The sequence below is a fragment of the Octopus sinensis genome, linkage group LG6 (genome assembly GCF_006345805.1).
Source record: "Octopus sinensis linkage group LG6, ASM634580v1, whole genome shotgun sequence".
NCBI lineage: Eukaryota > Metazoa > Mollusca > Cephalopoda > Octopoda > Octopodidae > Octopus > Octopus sinensis.
In genome coordinates this window covers 59,155,545-59,173,044 of record NC_043002.1, presented here as the reverse complement: position 1 = coordinate 59,173,044, position 17,500 = coordinate 59,155,545, and the positions used below count along the sequence as shown (strand labels likewise).

The 17,500-nt window shown below is 37.4% G+C and overlaps 1 protein-coding gene across 1 annotated transcript in view; it reads right to left on the bottom strand.

The window, feature by feature from the left end:
* Positions 1-17,500, bottom strand: part of LOC115212921 (serine-rich adhesin for platelets) — a 207,775-nt gene that overhangs the window by 68,075 nt on the left and 122,200 nt on the right. Inside the window, exon 4 of the mRNA XM_036503952.1 lies at positions 2,218-2,265. Coding sequence (XP_036359845.1) covers positions 2,218-2,265 — 48 coding nt within the window. The remainder of the gene's footprint in view (positions 1-2,217; positions 2,266-17,500) is intronic.

Sequence of the window (17,500 nt, the reverse complement as noted above, 5' to 3'; positions counted from 1 at the left end):
TTTATGCCAGGTAAATGCTGACATCATGCCTGCTGTTCAATGCTCTGTGAGTATTGTAAAGGTTGTAGGACACCACAGGGACAACTGCAGAAGATATTACGAAGGTGTGCCCAGCAGAAAGGAATATGGCAACCATTCTGAATGTGTCCACATGCCAGAGTCCATCCAATAACTGTAGGACAAGGTGATGGAAGATCCGAGCAAGTGAATCCAGGTTTTGGTGAGAGAGATGGGTGTTGGGGTCACCATCATGAAGATGGCCATGAATGACGACCTACACTACCACTCATACAAGAGATACAAGGGACAAATTCTGAGAGCCAACAACAAATAGAACCATCTGACAAAGACAAAGGAGCTCCTGAACCAGCTGAGGGACCTTGTTGAGCCAAGGACGATCTGGTTCTTCTGAGATGAAAAGAATTTCTGCCAGGACGAATTGCAGAACACCCAAAATGACAGGCGGCTTGCCTATAATCCATGTGATATCCCATCTATCATGACAACCAAGTTCCTTGAAACTGTGATGGTTTTTTTGGTGTGTCTCCAATGAAGGTGACATCATACTGCCTGACGTCCTTGAATAGGGCCTTAGGCTCAATTCAGACAGTTATGTGAAACTGCTGGAAAAACTGCTGTCAATCCCTGGCTGGAGAAGGTTGCTGCTGGAAGTCCATATGTGTGACAGCAGGATTCAACTCCTTACCATAGCTCTGGAAACAGTCAGAAGTGTTTTTCAGAGAATATCTACAACTTCACCAATCCCAATTTTTGGCTTCCTGGTTCCCCTGATTGTAATTCCTTAGATTACTGTGGTGGGGAGGGGGGCACAATTGATAGAGACACCAACCACGCTGCTTGCAACACCAAGATCAAGGAGGTGTTCAAAGATCTTCCCAAAGACCGAGTGAAGAACATATGTGCCAGGTTCCAGAGATGTTTTGAAGTGATGATGGAAGATGAGGGTGGCTATTTTGAGTAAACAGTTTATCTCCCAGTCGTGGTCCAGTTGATACCTTTTGATTTTTAAAATATACTATAATGTTTGGATGGGATACAGCATTTTTTCTTTTCTTTTTATGCAAACTGTCAAACATAACCCAAACACCCTATATTTAATGACATAACGATAGTGAACTCACAGAATCAGTAGAGCATTGGGAAAATGCTTTGTGTTTTTTGTTCTAGCTCTTTACATTTCACTGAGGTTCATTTTGCCTTTCATCCTTTCAGGGTCAATGAAATATAGGTAGTGTTCTGTTATCTCTAGCACTCACAGGTACATAAAACTACTTGATCCTGAGATGGAGGTCTACCAATGTCTATCGCAAGTCCCAATCATACCCGTAAGACAGTAGGGGCTAAATTTGAAATTTTACATCTCCCAAATGGTGGTTCTAACTAAAACTAGCGGGTCCATCTCCCCTGGTGTCACATTACATACTCAGTCACTAACTCAGGTTTTGAAATGTCCCAATATTGTTTATCTAAGACGGTGGTTCTCAACCATTTTTTGTTTATGGAACCTTTGATTGCCATTTTACTCAGATGGACCCCCATACCCATTCAGTTTTATAGATATTTCAAAATTCCTATTTTGTACACATATTCAGCTGTGTAGAGGGAACTGGGTAAAATGTTAGAGAAGAAACCTGGCTGTTTCTTACAATAACTACATCTAAAGAAAAATTCTTCATGGACCCTTAAAATAATACTGTGGACCCATTTACTATTTTGTTTATGTTGACCCCCAAAAATCTTATAAAGATCCCCAGGAGTCACGTGGACCCTGGCTGAAAACCACTGATCTATAACAACATTATCCAGTAGGCTGTTCCTCTTTTTAAATTGTGATTCAAATGTGATTTGGCTACTATTTTAAATACATAGCATGACCTCATGCAGTCTCTGTTCTTGGTTCAGGATAGATATTACATAATATCAAGGGTGGTGGATGGCACCCTTTGGTCAACCGGGAGCCATAGTAAAAACGACATGTTCTCATGGTGCCACACAGTGGGATTGAACACACAACCATATGATTGGGAAGTAAGCTTCCTAACCACGTACACTCGTACGTGTAAAAATCATACAGGAGTTTCATAAACTTTACAAATATGATGACCATCCATAAACGTAAGTATAGTTCTAAGAAAACAAATACCACAGATCAAATCTATAGACCAAATAACATAGACTGCAAAAGCGGTAACTTACTTTGATCGCAGAAAGGTCAGATTCTGACATCGCTTTCTCATTTGGCACCTGAAATAAATAGATAAATAAATCATAATTATTGGTGACAGAAGTGACATTACAGTTCTATATTTAAGAGATGAGGAATTATTTACATTATTTACGTTTGACAGATACTTATCCTCATCTTGTTTGTTGTTAACACAACATTTTCGGCTGATATACCCTCCAGCCATCATCAGGTGTCTTGGAGAAATTTTGAACCTGGGTTCTCATTCCTAAGGTATTATTCGATGTTATTATTATTATCATTATTATTCAGGTCACTACCCGGAATCAAACTCGGATTCTTCGGGTTAGTAGCCTGCACTCTTAACCACTACGCCATATGCTGTGGGTTAGGGTTAGGGTCCATGGGCATATGGCATAGCAGTTAAGAGTGCGGGCTACTAACCCCAAGATTCAGAGTTCGATTCCAGACAGTGACCTGAATAATAATAATAATAGTAATAATAATAATAATATCGAAAAATACCTTAGGTATGAGAAACCAGGTTCAAAATTTCCCCAAGACACCTGACAAAGGCTGGAAGGTATATCAGCCAAAACGTTGTGTTAACAAACAATATGAGGACAAAGTGACATTAATACCAAAATATTTAACCCCACTTAGAAATGGGTGTTGTGTTAGATATCACTGCTATCTCCAGATATTGCTCCTACTTATTCAGGTCTCTGCAGAATAGTCTTAATGGTAAAAATTTCAATTCCTTGGATGACATAAAAAGATACCTTGATGAATTCTTTGCCATGAAACCACCTCAATTCTGGGAAGAAGGTATTTTCAAGTTAAAAGAAAGATGGAGACGCATTGTGCAACAAAATGGTTCATATTTGGTTGATTAAAAATGTAATAGCAAGTATTTATTGACCTTTTTGTTTCCTTTAAAAATCGGCACGATCCTTCCGGACAACCCAGTACATTTTGCTTTGCTAAGAACTTCAACAACATCATCATCATCAGCACTAGTATTATTTTAAGGCTTTTCTTCTGATATTTCTGTTAAAGCAAATGACTTTTCTTTTAATTAATTTTGAAAGTTATGAGAAAGTTATTGAAATAACTTTGTTTTTCCCAAGACACAACAAAAATTTTGTTTTTAGTAAGTTGGTATTTGGGACATAAATTAGCATGTAAGTTTGGCAGAAGATTTCAATTTGTATCACTTGACCATTTTTTGTTAGCATCTTTCTATCAAGATACACTGCTTTTGATTCAATTAATTTTTTAGATAATGAAGAATTTAGTAAAATTAATGTGTCATTATTAAGCAGATATCTGGAACATAAATTAACATGAAATCTTGATGGTAGGCTGTTATTTAGATTTTATTTAAATCACTTTAAAATAGCACAAGAACTTGAAGCAGATCCAGCCAGGTTGGCAGCAAAAGATTTAACCATTTTATTACAATATTTCTGTAGAAATGTTCTACCCTCATTACAATTAATTTTGAAAATAATTAAGAACTTATTAAATAACTGACATTATTAAACTGGTGTTTGAAACAAATTAACAAGAAATTTTGACTTAAATCCTTTTAAAACATGAAGCATGTAACATCGAACCAGGGGTGGTCATAAGTGGATTAGGATGGAAAGGGTTAATATCAGTTTCTTTTCATACTACAAAGGGTTCAGTGAACCATATCTGGGTTTTTTTGTTTGTTTTTTATTTCAGCCTCCTCCTTTCTGTTGTTCACAAAATATTAATATTCTGGCCTCACAACCTCTTCCTAGATCTTTCACAGTTTTCTCCAACTATGACCATCCCCTGGTCATACATGTTCACCTAATACATCATCTTAGCCATCATCACTCTCACTGTTATTATTGTTATCATCATCATCATTATCTTCATCATGAACATTATCATCATTGTCCACTCACATCCCATCTCAGATTTCACTGATGTCTTTCATACTGACCAATACTTCCAGCCCTCTTTCATAAACTATACATTTTACATCACCTCCAGCTATATAAATCGATATACATGTATAGAACATAACATACAGTAGTGGCCAAAATTAAGAAACAAAAATAAAGCTATTTACCTTTCTACTTCATTTATCTGAATGATTTTTTTCTATTGTATATACTTTAAAGTATGTTCATTCTTTACAATAAATTTTGTAGGAAGTGATTAATAACTAAATAATTTATGACATAAAAAAAATGTTTACTTGAGAAATACAAGATGGACAAAATGAGAAAATATATGACGTAAAATTCAAAAACTCAAAAGTTTGCCAGAAATTTTTACAATCCACATAAATCATCATCATCATCATCATCATGTGTACACTCCTTTATTTGAAATTTCTTCAGCACATCTCCATCCGCAGGATTTGACCAATTTCTCACATTGTTCTGACATAATTTTATTCCATTCTTCCTGAAGTTTTTCCCACAAAATTGTAACATTCACAGGTCAGTGCTCTCTGATCTTACCACCATGTATCTTTCATAAGTTTTCAATGGGATTAAGGTCAGGGTTTTGAGCTGAGCAATGCATCACAGTAAGGTTTTCAGTTTCAAACCTCTCCTTAACTATTTCAGCACTGTGACATGGCACATTATCCTGCATAAAGATTGGCTGACAAGTTAGCAATGACCTCATAGCTGGCACAAAATGCTGCAGAATGATGTTTTTGTATATGATTGCATTCACATTATCAGGGATCTGGCTCAAGGGCCCAACGCCTACTGCAGAAATTATTTCTCACACCATTAAACCCACACCTCTAAACTCTACTGATTTCTTCATGCATTTCGGGACCAATCTTTCACTTTTACAATATCTCACATATTGTCTACCATCAGAGCCAACCAAATTGAACTTGCTTTCATCACTGAAGAACACACACGACCTGTTGTCGTCCATCCAAAGTATGTACTCATTGGCAAAGACTAACCTTGCTTTTCAGTTCTTCATATTGATAAGAGATTTTGTGGCAGAGGAATCGGCATGAAGTTTGACTTCCTTCAAATGACGAGCCAGTCTTCCAAGGCACATTCATTCCGTAATCACAATTTACTTGGCAAGAAATTCCTGCAGTAATCCTAAAATGGTCTCTTAATGACAGCCTCTGAACCACACAGTCTTGCTGAACACTTGTTCTGTTATCTCCCTCATTTTTCTAATAACATAAATGAACTTGTTTCCTCATAAGCTTCGGTATTCTTCGAACAACACTCTTTGATCAGTTAATGTCCCTGGCAATAACAGAAATTGTCATTCCTTCCTTTTTCAATGTGACCACTTGCTTCTATCACCTTTGCATTGGTTTTCCATGATTGTTAATTCACTTACTGTTAAATATAAATCTTCGCACGGTTAGGTCAACAGTTTACATCTGTTGGAGTGTTGCCAGACTTTACTTTTTGAATTTTACACCATACATTCTCTAATTTTGTCCATCTTGTATTTTTCAAATAAACATTTTCTCTATTATAAATCATTTAATTATTAATCACGTCCCTACAAAATTTATTGTAAATAATAAACACACTTTAAGTTATATACGGTAAAAATCCCATTTGGAAAAATGAAGTAGAAATGTAAACATCTTTAAATTTTATTTCTGCTCTCTAATTTTGGCCACTGGATGAGGGTGACTCCCCTTCAGTCATGAATGACCATGGGATTGCACCTAGAAAGTTACCCACCAAGGCACAAGTCCAGGCAAGATTGTTTATGGAAGACAAGCAGTCACCCATGCATACCAGCCTCTCCTCTCCATGCAACCGATGTTATCCAAGTGAAAAGTAAAAGGGGCTGATACAGCTTGGCACCAGCGATGTCACAACTCATTTCTACAGCTGAGTGAACTGGAGCAACATGAAATAAAGAACACAACACACAGCCCAGCCTGGGAATCGAACTCACAACCTCATGATCATAAGCTCAATGCTCTAACCACTGAGCCATGCACCTTCACATAATTTTTTTTTTGGCCACTACTGTATATAACAACTTAAAATGAAGGCATGTGGGTTAGTGGTTAGGGTATTCAGCTCACAATCATGAGGTGATGAGTTCAATTCCTAGCAACGTGTTGTGTTCTTGAGCAAGACACTTTATTTCATGTTGCTCCAGTCCACTCAGCTGGCAAAAAATGAGTTAGACCTGTAATTCAAAGGGCCACCCTTGTCACATTCCCTGTCATGCTGAATCTCTCTGAGAACAACATTATGGGTTGTGTGTCTATGGAGTACTCAGCCATTTGCACATTAATTTTGCCCAGGGTGTTTGTCTGTCTTTACATTCTGAGTTCAAATTCCACTGAGGTCAACCTTGTGTTTCATTCTTTCAGGATCGACAAATTAAGTACCAGTTACATACTGGGGTTGATCTAATCGACTGACCCCCCCCGCTCCCCCAAAATTTCGGGCCTTGTGCCTTAGAGTAGAAAAGAATTGTGCACAGGGTGTGCCATCGACTGAACCAAATAGGATCCTCTTTGTCATAGCCAATGGAGATGCAGTGTATGTGTTCCTCTATGTGTGTGTGGTGTTACATACTGTGACTTTGTGTTACTGCTACAATACACTTACGTATATGTAAACTGTATCAGATATTTCTTAGTATTTTATGACATAAGACTTCCTGAGCGAGAGAGGGAGAGAGCGACACAACAAGAGACAGCGTGTGAGTGTGTGTGTGTGTGTGTGTGTTGGTCAGAGCATTTGCATGTCCATCTGTGTATATTTGTGTCTGTATGTGTATGCTCACATGTATGTGTGTGTGTGTGTGTGTGTGTGTGTGTGTGTGTGTGTGGTGTGTGTGTGTGTCTGTGTGTGTGTCTATGTTTGCATTCATTTGTGTGTGTGTGTGTGTGTGTGTTTGCCTTTATTTGTGTGTGTGTGTATGCACCTGTCTGCATTTGCGTGTGTGTCTGTGTTCGCATACGTGTGTGTTTAGGTGTGTGTGCCTGTGTTTGCATTCGTGTGTGTGTATATGTATGTGTGTTCACTCATAAATGTGAGTCTGAATACTGTGTCTTTGCATTACTGTTGCAAAGCACTAACATTATCTGTTACTTGTTTTAATCATTTGAGTGTGGCCATGCTAGAGCACTACCATGAAGGATTTTTAGTTGAATGAATCAACACCAGTACTTCTCTAGTTTTTAAGCTCGATACTCATTCTGTCAGTCTCTATTGCCAAACCACTAAGTTACAGGGGACGTAAACACACCAACACCAGTTGTCAAGCAGTGGTGGAGGACAAACACAGACTCAAAGACACACACACGATGGGCTTCTTTCAGTTTCTGTCACACAAATTCACCCACACAGTTTTGATCGATTGAAGGCTATAATAGAAGACACTTGCCCAAAGGGCCAAACAGTGGGACTGAACCTGGAACCATGTGGTTGGGAAAGAAGCATTTTACTACACAGCTATGACTGCTGTGTGATAATATATATGCAAACTATGTCAGGTACTTTATGATGTAAAAAAGTCATACTGAGTGAGAGAGAGAGAGAGACAGTGTGTGTGTGCCTGTGTGCCCCAAGATGGGTGGGTATATTTATTTGAAACTTGCTTTATATAACTGCTACAAAGCCTTGATATGCTTTATTGTACGTTTTATTGTATAAAAATCTACGTCAGTTCTTTTTCAACATTTCTATACACAAAATGTGTTTTATATCGTAATAGTCATTTTACAATATCACACAATACACACACATGTACACATTTATATGCCCACACACAGCTTTGATCATGCATACATGCTTACTCACAATTATAAACACCGTCATCATTGTCGTCATCAACATATTCAATCCCTAATGACCAATATGCACACTTATATGCATGCAAAGGCGACAGCATGCAGATTAATTCCACATTTACAAATAAATTACACCTCACCCTTAAATACATGAATCCACACACTCACACAACATCCAAGATATATTTTTCTACAAATTATATATATATATATATATATATATTGAGAAGACCCAGCAATTAAAGTGAGATTGCAACCATGCATGTCCGGCCCAGTTAAGAGTACCCCTGGTGCATCGGGTGATATAATATGCTTAAGCAGACCTGTTGAGTCAAGTAAAACCAATATCGTCGCTGTGGCTACGATATTGCTATGGGATCCTGACTGGCTCCCGTACCGGTGGCATGTAAAAAGCACCATTGAATGTGGTCGATGCTAGGTCTGCTTGACTGGCTCTCATGCTGGTGGCAAGTAAAAAGCACCATCCGAACATGGCTGATGCCAGATCTGCTTTATTGGCCCCCGTGCATTACAAATATGCCATATACATATACTCTTTACTCTTTTACTTGTTTCAGTTGAGTGCGGCCATGCTGGAGCACCGACTTTAGTTGAGTAAATCGACCCCAGGACTTATTCTTTGTAAGCCTAGTACTTATTCTTATTGGTCTCTTTTGCCGAACTGCTAAGTTACGGGGACGTAAACACACCAGCATCGGTTGTCAAGCAATGTTTGTTGGACAAACACAGACACACAAAAACACACACACACATATATACAACGGGCTTCTTTCAGTTTCCATCTACCAAATCCACTCACAAGGCTTTGGTCAGCCCAAGGCTATAGTAGAAGACACTTACCCAAGGTGCCATGCAGTGGGACTGAACCCGGAACAATGTGGTTGGTAAGCAAGCTACTTACCACACAGCCACTCCTGCGCCTATATGTATATATACACATATATATTTTATGATTGTGCTTCGGCATAACAATACTAATTACCTGGTATTAGTGTTCAATATATATATGCATCAGAATAAAATGTTAAGAGAGTACAGAGCATAATGAGAATTAATTGAATGACAAGGGAACAGGAATTACATAATTAACTTCATTAGCTTACAGCCGTTTCTGCTATAAGAAGCAGAGCACTCAGAGCTGAGTGTTTGTGCATCACCTCATAGCTTCCTCAGAGACTTTAAAATGAAGTGTATGTCTATTTAGGAAAGTATTTCAGTACATGGAGAAGGTGACCATGTGTGTGCGTCTGTACATATTACTTATCTTTTACTTCTCTTTTTGTCATTTACTTTGGATTGTGGCCTTGCTGGAGCACCACCTTGAAGGGTATTAGTTAATTTATTTTTCCTTTTAAGTCTGGTACTCATTCTAGCCATCTCTGCCGGAATAATAAGTTATGAGGATGTGAACAAATCAACACTGGCTATCAAGCAGTGAGGGGAGGATAAACACTGACACAAAAACACACACAGACACACATTGACATATACATATACACACACATACATATACACACAGACATACATATACACACACATATATACACACACAAATGTACACAATCACACATACATACATACACACACACACAGACATATAGATATACATACACAAATACACACACACATACAATTACACAAACACACATATACACAAGCACACACACACACACACACACACACACACACACAGAGTGTGTGATGGGTAAACTGTTGCCATTTTATATTTTAATTTTGCAAATGCACACTGTTTGTTTTTGATTTTATCAACTACACAGCATAGTAGGGTTAGTTGCAGGAAATTCCAAAATCATCTGGAGGCCATGGTTGAAGCCAGTGGCAATTTTATTGAATAAATTTACTCTTTAGTATTTCAAGATATTTTTTATGTAATTTGGGTAAATATTTCTGTCAAAATGAGATGTCAATATTATTTTCATTTTTGCATAATTTAGATGATGATATATTCACCACACCCTGTATATGTATCCTTTTCTACTCTAGGCACAAGGCCTGAAATTTTGGGGGAGGAGGCCAGTCAATTAAATCAACTCCAGTATGCAACTGGTACTTAATCTATTGACCCCAAAAGGATGAAAGGCAAAGTCAACTTCAGCAGAATTTGAACTTGGAGCATAAAGACAGACGAAATACCACTAAGCATTTTGCCTGGCGTGCTAAGGTTTCTGCCAGCTTGCTGCCTTGCACCCTGTATGTATATATATATATATATATATATATATATCAATTACTTGCTGGTTCTATGTAAAATGCATTCATTCTAGTGCTACTTAAAAAGCTCCTCGTACACTTTGTAAAATGGTTGGCATCAGGAAGGGATTCCAGCCACAGAAACTATACCAAAACAGACAATTGGAGCTTGGCATAGCTCTCTGGCTTGCCGGCTTCTGTCAAATTGTTCAACTCATGCCAGCATGGAAAATGGGCACTAAATGATGATGATGATATGCGACAAACTTGTTTGAGTTTCCATCCACAAAATCCATGCAGAGGGCTTTCGTTTGCCTGGGGCTAAAGACACTTGCCTAAGGTGATGTACAGTAGGTCTGAACTAGAAACCACATAATGCAGTTCTATATTTAAGAGACGAGGAATTATGTACAATATTTACATTTGACAGATATTTGTCCTCATCTTGTTTGTTGTTAACACAATGTTTCGGCTGATATACCGTCCAGCTTTCATCAGGTGTCTTGGGGAAATTTCGAACCTGGGTTCTCATTCCTAAGGTATTTTTCGATGTTATTATTATTATTAAGAAGAAGAAGAAGAAGAAGAAGGAGGAGGAGGAGGAGGAGGAAGAAGAAGAATTATAACATCAAAAAATACCTTAGGAGTGAGAACCCCAGGTTCAAAATTTCCCCAAGACACCTAATGAAGGCTGGAGGGTATATCAGCCGAAATGTTGTGTTAACAACAAACAATATGGGGACAAATATCCATCAAATGTAAATAATGTTGAAACCACATGGTTAGGAAATGAGCTTCCTAACAACACATCCACCCATGCCTCCCACTAAATATATAAAACCGTTGAAATAAATGAAAAAAAAAAAAAAGAACTAATTTACCTAACAATCCAACGTATAATTTTATATTTTGTATCTGATTACACTCAACATTTCTAGGTTTTTTTTTACAATTTATTTCATCCATTTTTGTTTCATTCGATAATTTTCTAGATTATTCTGCAGACGTAACATTTCAAGTGAAATTATAAGCGCTTTTGTAACCGAATCCATTCTTGTTTCATAATCGAACAGCTCGTAACATTAATTCCAGTTCTCATATATTAAACCATTTGTGTGTGTGGGGGGGGTATGTGTGAATATTTCTGTGTGTGCGTATGTGGGTATGTGTCTGTGTGTGTATATTTCTGTGTGTGAGGGGTATATGTGCATGTGTGTGTATAATTCTGTATGTGCATATGTTTGTGTGTATGTGTGTGTATATTTCTGTGTGTGTGTATGTGTGTGTACGTGTGTGCATGTGTGTCTGTGTGTGTGTGTGTGTGTGTGTGCATGTCTATGTATATTTCTGTGTGTATGTGTGGGTATATGGGCATGTGTGTATATTTCTATGTGTGTGTATATTTCTCTGTGTGTGTGTGTGTGTGTGTGTGTACGTGCGTGCATGTGTGTATACTTCTGTATATGTATGTGTGGGTATGTATGTGTAGATTTCCGTGTGTGTGTGTGAGCGTTTTTTGTTGTTGTTATGTAGTTCAAGTGCCAAATGAAAGTCGACTTCCTAGAAATTTATAAAACCATTAATAAAAGAATGCCTTGTGCACATCGAACAAGATGGAGTGTAAATAAGCGTGTGCATGCATGCACATGTGTGCACATGGATGCGCACGTGTCTGTGTATGTGTTTTGTGTATACAGTCAATTACACACAGTTACGTAGGCACAATATATGCACATAAATAAAGCTTCTCCAATTTTTATGTTTAATTCTGTAGCGTATGAAGTATATGCATGCATATGCGCACGCACACACACACACAACACACACACACACATGCATGCACACACACATGCACACACAAACATTGTTCAAGGTGATGCCCCAGCATGGCTGTAGTCTAATGACTGAAACAAACAGAAAATTAAAGATATATATGTTTGTGTGTGTGTGTGTGTGTGTGTGTGTGTGCATGCACACACATCTTGAACAATTTTTAATCAAACAAATTGACCCCAGCACTTATTTTTCTTTTCAAGCCTGTTATTTATTCAATCAGTGTCTTTTGTCAAACCACTAAGTTACAGGGAAAACGTTGACAGTGACTCTGAAGTTTCAGCTTGCTAGCTTTTTGCAGACTGACTGAGGATGGGCAAACGAACAGGAACTTCGAAGTCACAGTCAATTTTTTACTTATAATAAATCTGTACCCAGCTAAAAGCACTGAGTAACCTTTCAGTTTAATATTAAACAGTTTTTATAATATAACTTGACATAAAAGCAAACACTAAAGTATAGATTGGATTAGATAGACGGAAACTGAAAGAAGCCTGTCGTGTATATATACAGACAGACAGACATAGATGGATGGATATAGATAGATAGATAGAGACAGATAGATAGACAGACAGATAGATATAGATAGATATAGATATATAGATAGATAGACAGACAGACAGAGAGATAGATATAGATAGACAGATAGACAGAGAGATAGATATAGATAGACAGAGAGATAGATATAGATAGATAGATAGATAGATAGACAGATAGACAGAGAGATTGATATAGATAGACAGAGAGATAGATATAGATAGATATAGATATAGATAGACAGATATAGATAGATATAGATAGATAGATATAGTACAAGTAGAAAGATATATTTTTCAACAAGTAAGTACTGATAGAACAGCATATATAGGATAAAATCCTTTTAACAACCAATGTTGGCATGTTTACGCGGCACGTAACTTAGCAGTTTGGCAAAAGAGACCGAAAGAATAAGTACTAGGCTTACAAACAATATATCCTGGGAGTCAATTTGTTCAATTAAAGGCAGTGCACACAACTTCCTCTCTAAGAGCACATGTTTGAAAAGATGTAACGAAAGTGCTCACATATCAGAAAAAAACTTCTTCCCCACCAAAAATGGTTACTGACATCCTCATAAAAGATTCCATAACATCTTTTTAAAAAATAATTTTATTTTTTTAAAAAGAATCACATTTACACTTCAAAAACTGTATCAAGTAATCCTCATAGACTCCTAAATATATATATATATATATATATACATCAACGTCAGCAATATCAAAATCAAATCAAATCGAAATTGTAGTTGTGAGTCCCGTGCCAGTAGCACATAAAAAGCACCACCCGAACATGGTCGAAGCCAGCTCCTCTGGCCCCTGGGCTGGTGGCACATAAAAAGCACTATCCGATTGTGGTCAATGCCAGCTTCTCTGGCCCCTTTGCTGGTGGCATGTAAAAGCACCCACTACACTCTTGGAGTAGTTGGCATTAAGAAGGGCATCTAGCTGTAGAAACACTGCCAGATCAGACTGGAGCCTGGTGCAGCCTCCTGACTTCCCAGACCCCTGTCGAACCGTCCAACTTATGCCAGCATGGAAAACAGACGTTAAATGATGATGATAATGATGATACATACATACAGCAACAGAGAGAGGGGTATACATACACATCATTAAAATTAGTTGTTGAAGTCCTATCCTGAGTCTGTAAAAGTAGGATTAGCCTCACATAGCAGCCAGCACATTCATGGAAGACAATAATCTAAGATGGCTTACAATATATAATAATCTTTTCTATTACAGGCACAAGGCTTGAAATTAGGGGGTGCAGGGATAGTCGTTTACATTGTCCCCAGTGTTTTACTGCTGTTTAATTCATCAACTCCAAGAGGATGAAAGGCAAAGTCGACCTCGGTGGAATTTGAACTTTGAACGTAGCAATGGGTGAAATACATCTAAGCGTTTCGTCCAGCGCTTACAGAATATGATAATGGATAAAAAGATGTAAACAAACAAACAATTGGTACTTGGTCAGGTTATGACATTTATTTATTTAAACTTTGACAAAATATTTTAGTTGCAGTTCAAGTTGGAGTTTAGGCAGCAAGTTGACTAATTGAATGGAACTACAATCCTCCCTCATTAGGCAATATATAAACACACACACATAAACATATATGTATATACGCAGACACATATACATATATATATATATATATATATACACACACATACACATATACATATGTATATATATATATAGGTACAATAAATTCAGGGTGAATACTTGATAAATGTAAGCACCTGTATATGCCAGCTAGTCGCATAGGTGATAGGATATATGTATCAAATGAAGTAAATGAAAAACAGGATGCAAAGGATTTTGTGGTACATATGTTTTGGGCTTTATTGAACAACTTATTCTTATATCAATGCATAATTGATATAACAGATGTATATATATATATATACATACACACACGTTTATATATATATATATATATATATATATATATATATATACACTCACATATCATTTGAGCATGGCCATTGCCAGTACAACCTGACTGGCCCTCATGCCAGGGGCACGAAAAAGCACCCACGACACTCTCGGAGTGGTTGGCATTAGAAAGGGTATCCAGCTGTATTCCTTTCAAGTGTTGGGCCTCATAGCGGCAATTATTGGCATTATTTCATGCTTGAGAAGATCCATCAAGCTGTACAAAATCACCGTTGTGGCAGATACTGGTGTCATGCAAATTGGTACCTGTGCCAGTGGCACGTAAAACCGTCCATTACACTCTGGGAGTGGTTGGCATTATGAAGGGCATCCAGCTGTAGAAAGCCATGTGAAATCAGACTGGAGTCTGGTGAAGCATTCCAGCGTGCCAGCCCTGGTCAAACTGTCCAACCCATACCAGCATGGACAACGGACGAATATATATATATATATATAACAGATGAATATATATATAAATTATAGGTGCAGGAGTGGCTGTATGGTAAGTAGCTTGCTTACCAACCACATGATTTTGGGTTCAGACCCACTGCGTGGCACCTTGGGCAACTGTCTTCTACTATAGCCTCAGGCTGACCAAAGCCTTATGAGTGGATTTGGTAGATGGAAACTGAAAGAAGCCCATCATATATATATATATATATATATATATATATATATACGTGTGTGTGTATGTGTGTGTGTGTGTATGTATGTATATGTGTGTTTTTGTTTCTGCGCTTGTCCCCCTACCATCGATTGATAACCTATATTGGCATGTTTACATCCCTGTAAGTTAACAGTTCGGCAAAAGAGACCGATAGAATAAGTACTAGGCTTTCAAAGAATAAGTCCTGGGGTTGAATTGCTTGACTAAAGACGGTGCTCCAGCATGGCTGCAGTCAAATAACTGAAACAAATAAAAGAATAAAAGAAAAAAGAACACACACACACACACATATATATATATATACATAAACAATCAAGGAACGGCCATAATAGGCCATTCACCCACTAGAAATAACAGCCAAAGCTTCAACCGCAAATAAAAGTCAATTCCGTAAACCAGGAGAAAATTAAAAAACATTTACCCTGTAATTTCTTTGATTAAATATTTCTATTGATTAAATATATATATACATATATATATATATATATATATAACAGATGAATATATATATAAATTATAGGTGCAGGAGTGGCTGTATGGTAAGTAGCTTGCTTACCAACCACATGATTTTGGGTTCAGACCCACTGCGTGGCACCTTGGGCAACTGTCTTCTACTATAGCCTCAGGCTGACCAAAGCCTTATGAGTGGATTTGGTAGATGGAAACTGAAAGAAGCCCATCATATATATATATATATATATATATATATACATATATATATACGTGTGTGTGTATGTGTGTGTGTGTGTATGTATGTATATGTGTGTTTTTGTTTCTGCGCTTGTCCCCCTACCATCGATTGATAACCTATATTGGCATGTTTACATCCCTGTAAGTTAACAGTTCGGCAAAAGAGACCGATAGAATAAGTACTAGGCTTTCAAAGAATAAGTCCTGGGGTTGAATTGCTTGACTAAAGACGGTGCTCCAGCATGGCTGCAGTCAAATAACTGAAACAAATAAAAGAATAAAAGAAAAAAGAACACACACACACACATATATATATATATACATAAACAATCAAGGAACGGCCATAATAGGCCATTCACCCACTAGAAATAACAGCCAAAGCTTCAACCGCAAATAAAAGTCAATTCCGTAAACCAGGAGAAAATTTAAAAAACATTTACCCTGTAATTTCTTTGATTAAATATTTCTATTGATTAAATATATATATACATATATATATATATATATATATAGTAGGTTGGTAGATACTCTGTTGGTTTTGACCACAAACTTCCGGTTATATGGAATTAAAATTTAAGTACCCGAGTACTCTTAATATTTTACTGATACATGTACCCTTAATACAATTCTCTGCCGAAATAGGGATGGTGCAGTGTGTGGTGAAGTCAGACCCTTGAATAAAAGAGCCAGTCCAGGAAAACAGAGAAGAAGAGAGAGAAAGAGGGGAAGCAGAGTTTAGATTTTTTTTTTCTCTTTTGCTGTATTTCTTTCTTCTTTCTCTTTATCTCATCTCTCTAATCCACAACATTCCATTCCCCTTCATTCCTCCTTGCTCTTCTCTTTCTCTTCACCAACCACTTCACTTTCTTGTTTACTCTTCACTCTTTCTATAATAAATTCTCTCCCTCTCTCCTCACTCCTTAAATATAAGTCCTCTCACCTCTCCTTTCTTCTCACTGTCTCTATTCACTTAGTCTTTCTCTATCATCTCTCATCCTCAATCCTCTCTCTCTTCTTTTTCCTTTCTCCTCCACTCTCCACCTCCCTCTTTCTATCTCCATCTCTCTCTATATATATAACTTACCACTCTTTCTCACTTTACTCTCTCTCTCTCCAGCACTCCCCACACTACCCCTCCCCCCTCTCTCTATTTACTACTTTCTGCCTTTCTCACCTTTGACCTGACATAATCCTGTTGCTGGAACTTTCACCAGTCATACCCACTTCTCCTCACCCATCTCCTATGTTACCCTCCTCACCCCACCACAATCACCACCACCACCACTTTTAAATCAGATCTCATAATCCACATCTTAACAAAAAATAAATAATTGTAGGTGTCTACCTTTTAGTCTCTATCCTCCACCCTCCTCTTTAGATATTACCCTGTTTTCTTTCTTTCCTCTTGCTAGTCCCCCTCCTCCCCCTCATATATATATACATGTATATATATGTATGTATGTATATATATATATGTATGTATATATATGTATGTATATTATATGTTTATATACACATACAGACAGAGATAGATAGACAAACAGAGATACACACACACACATACACTAACACCATACATATACATGAATATTCATAT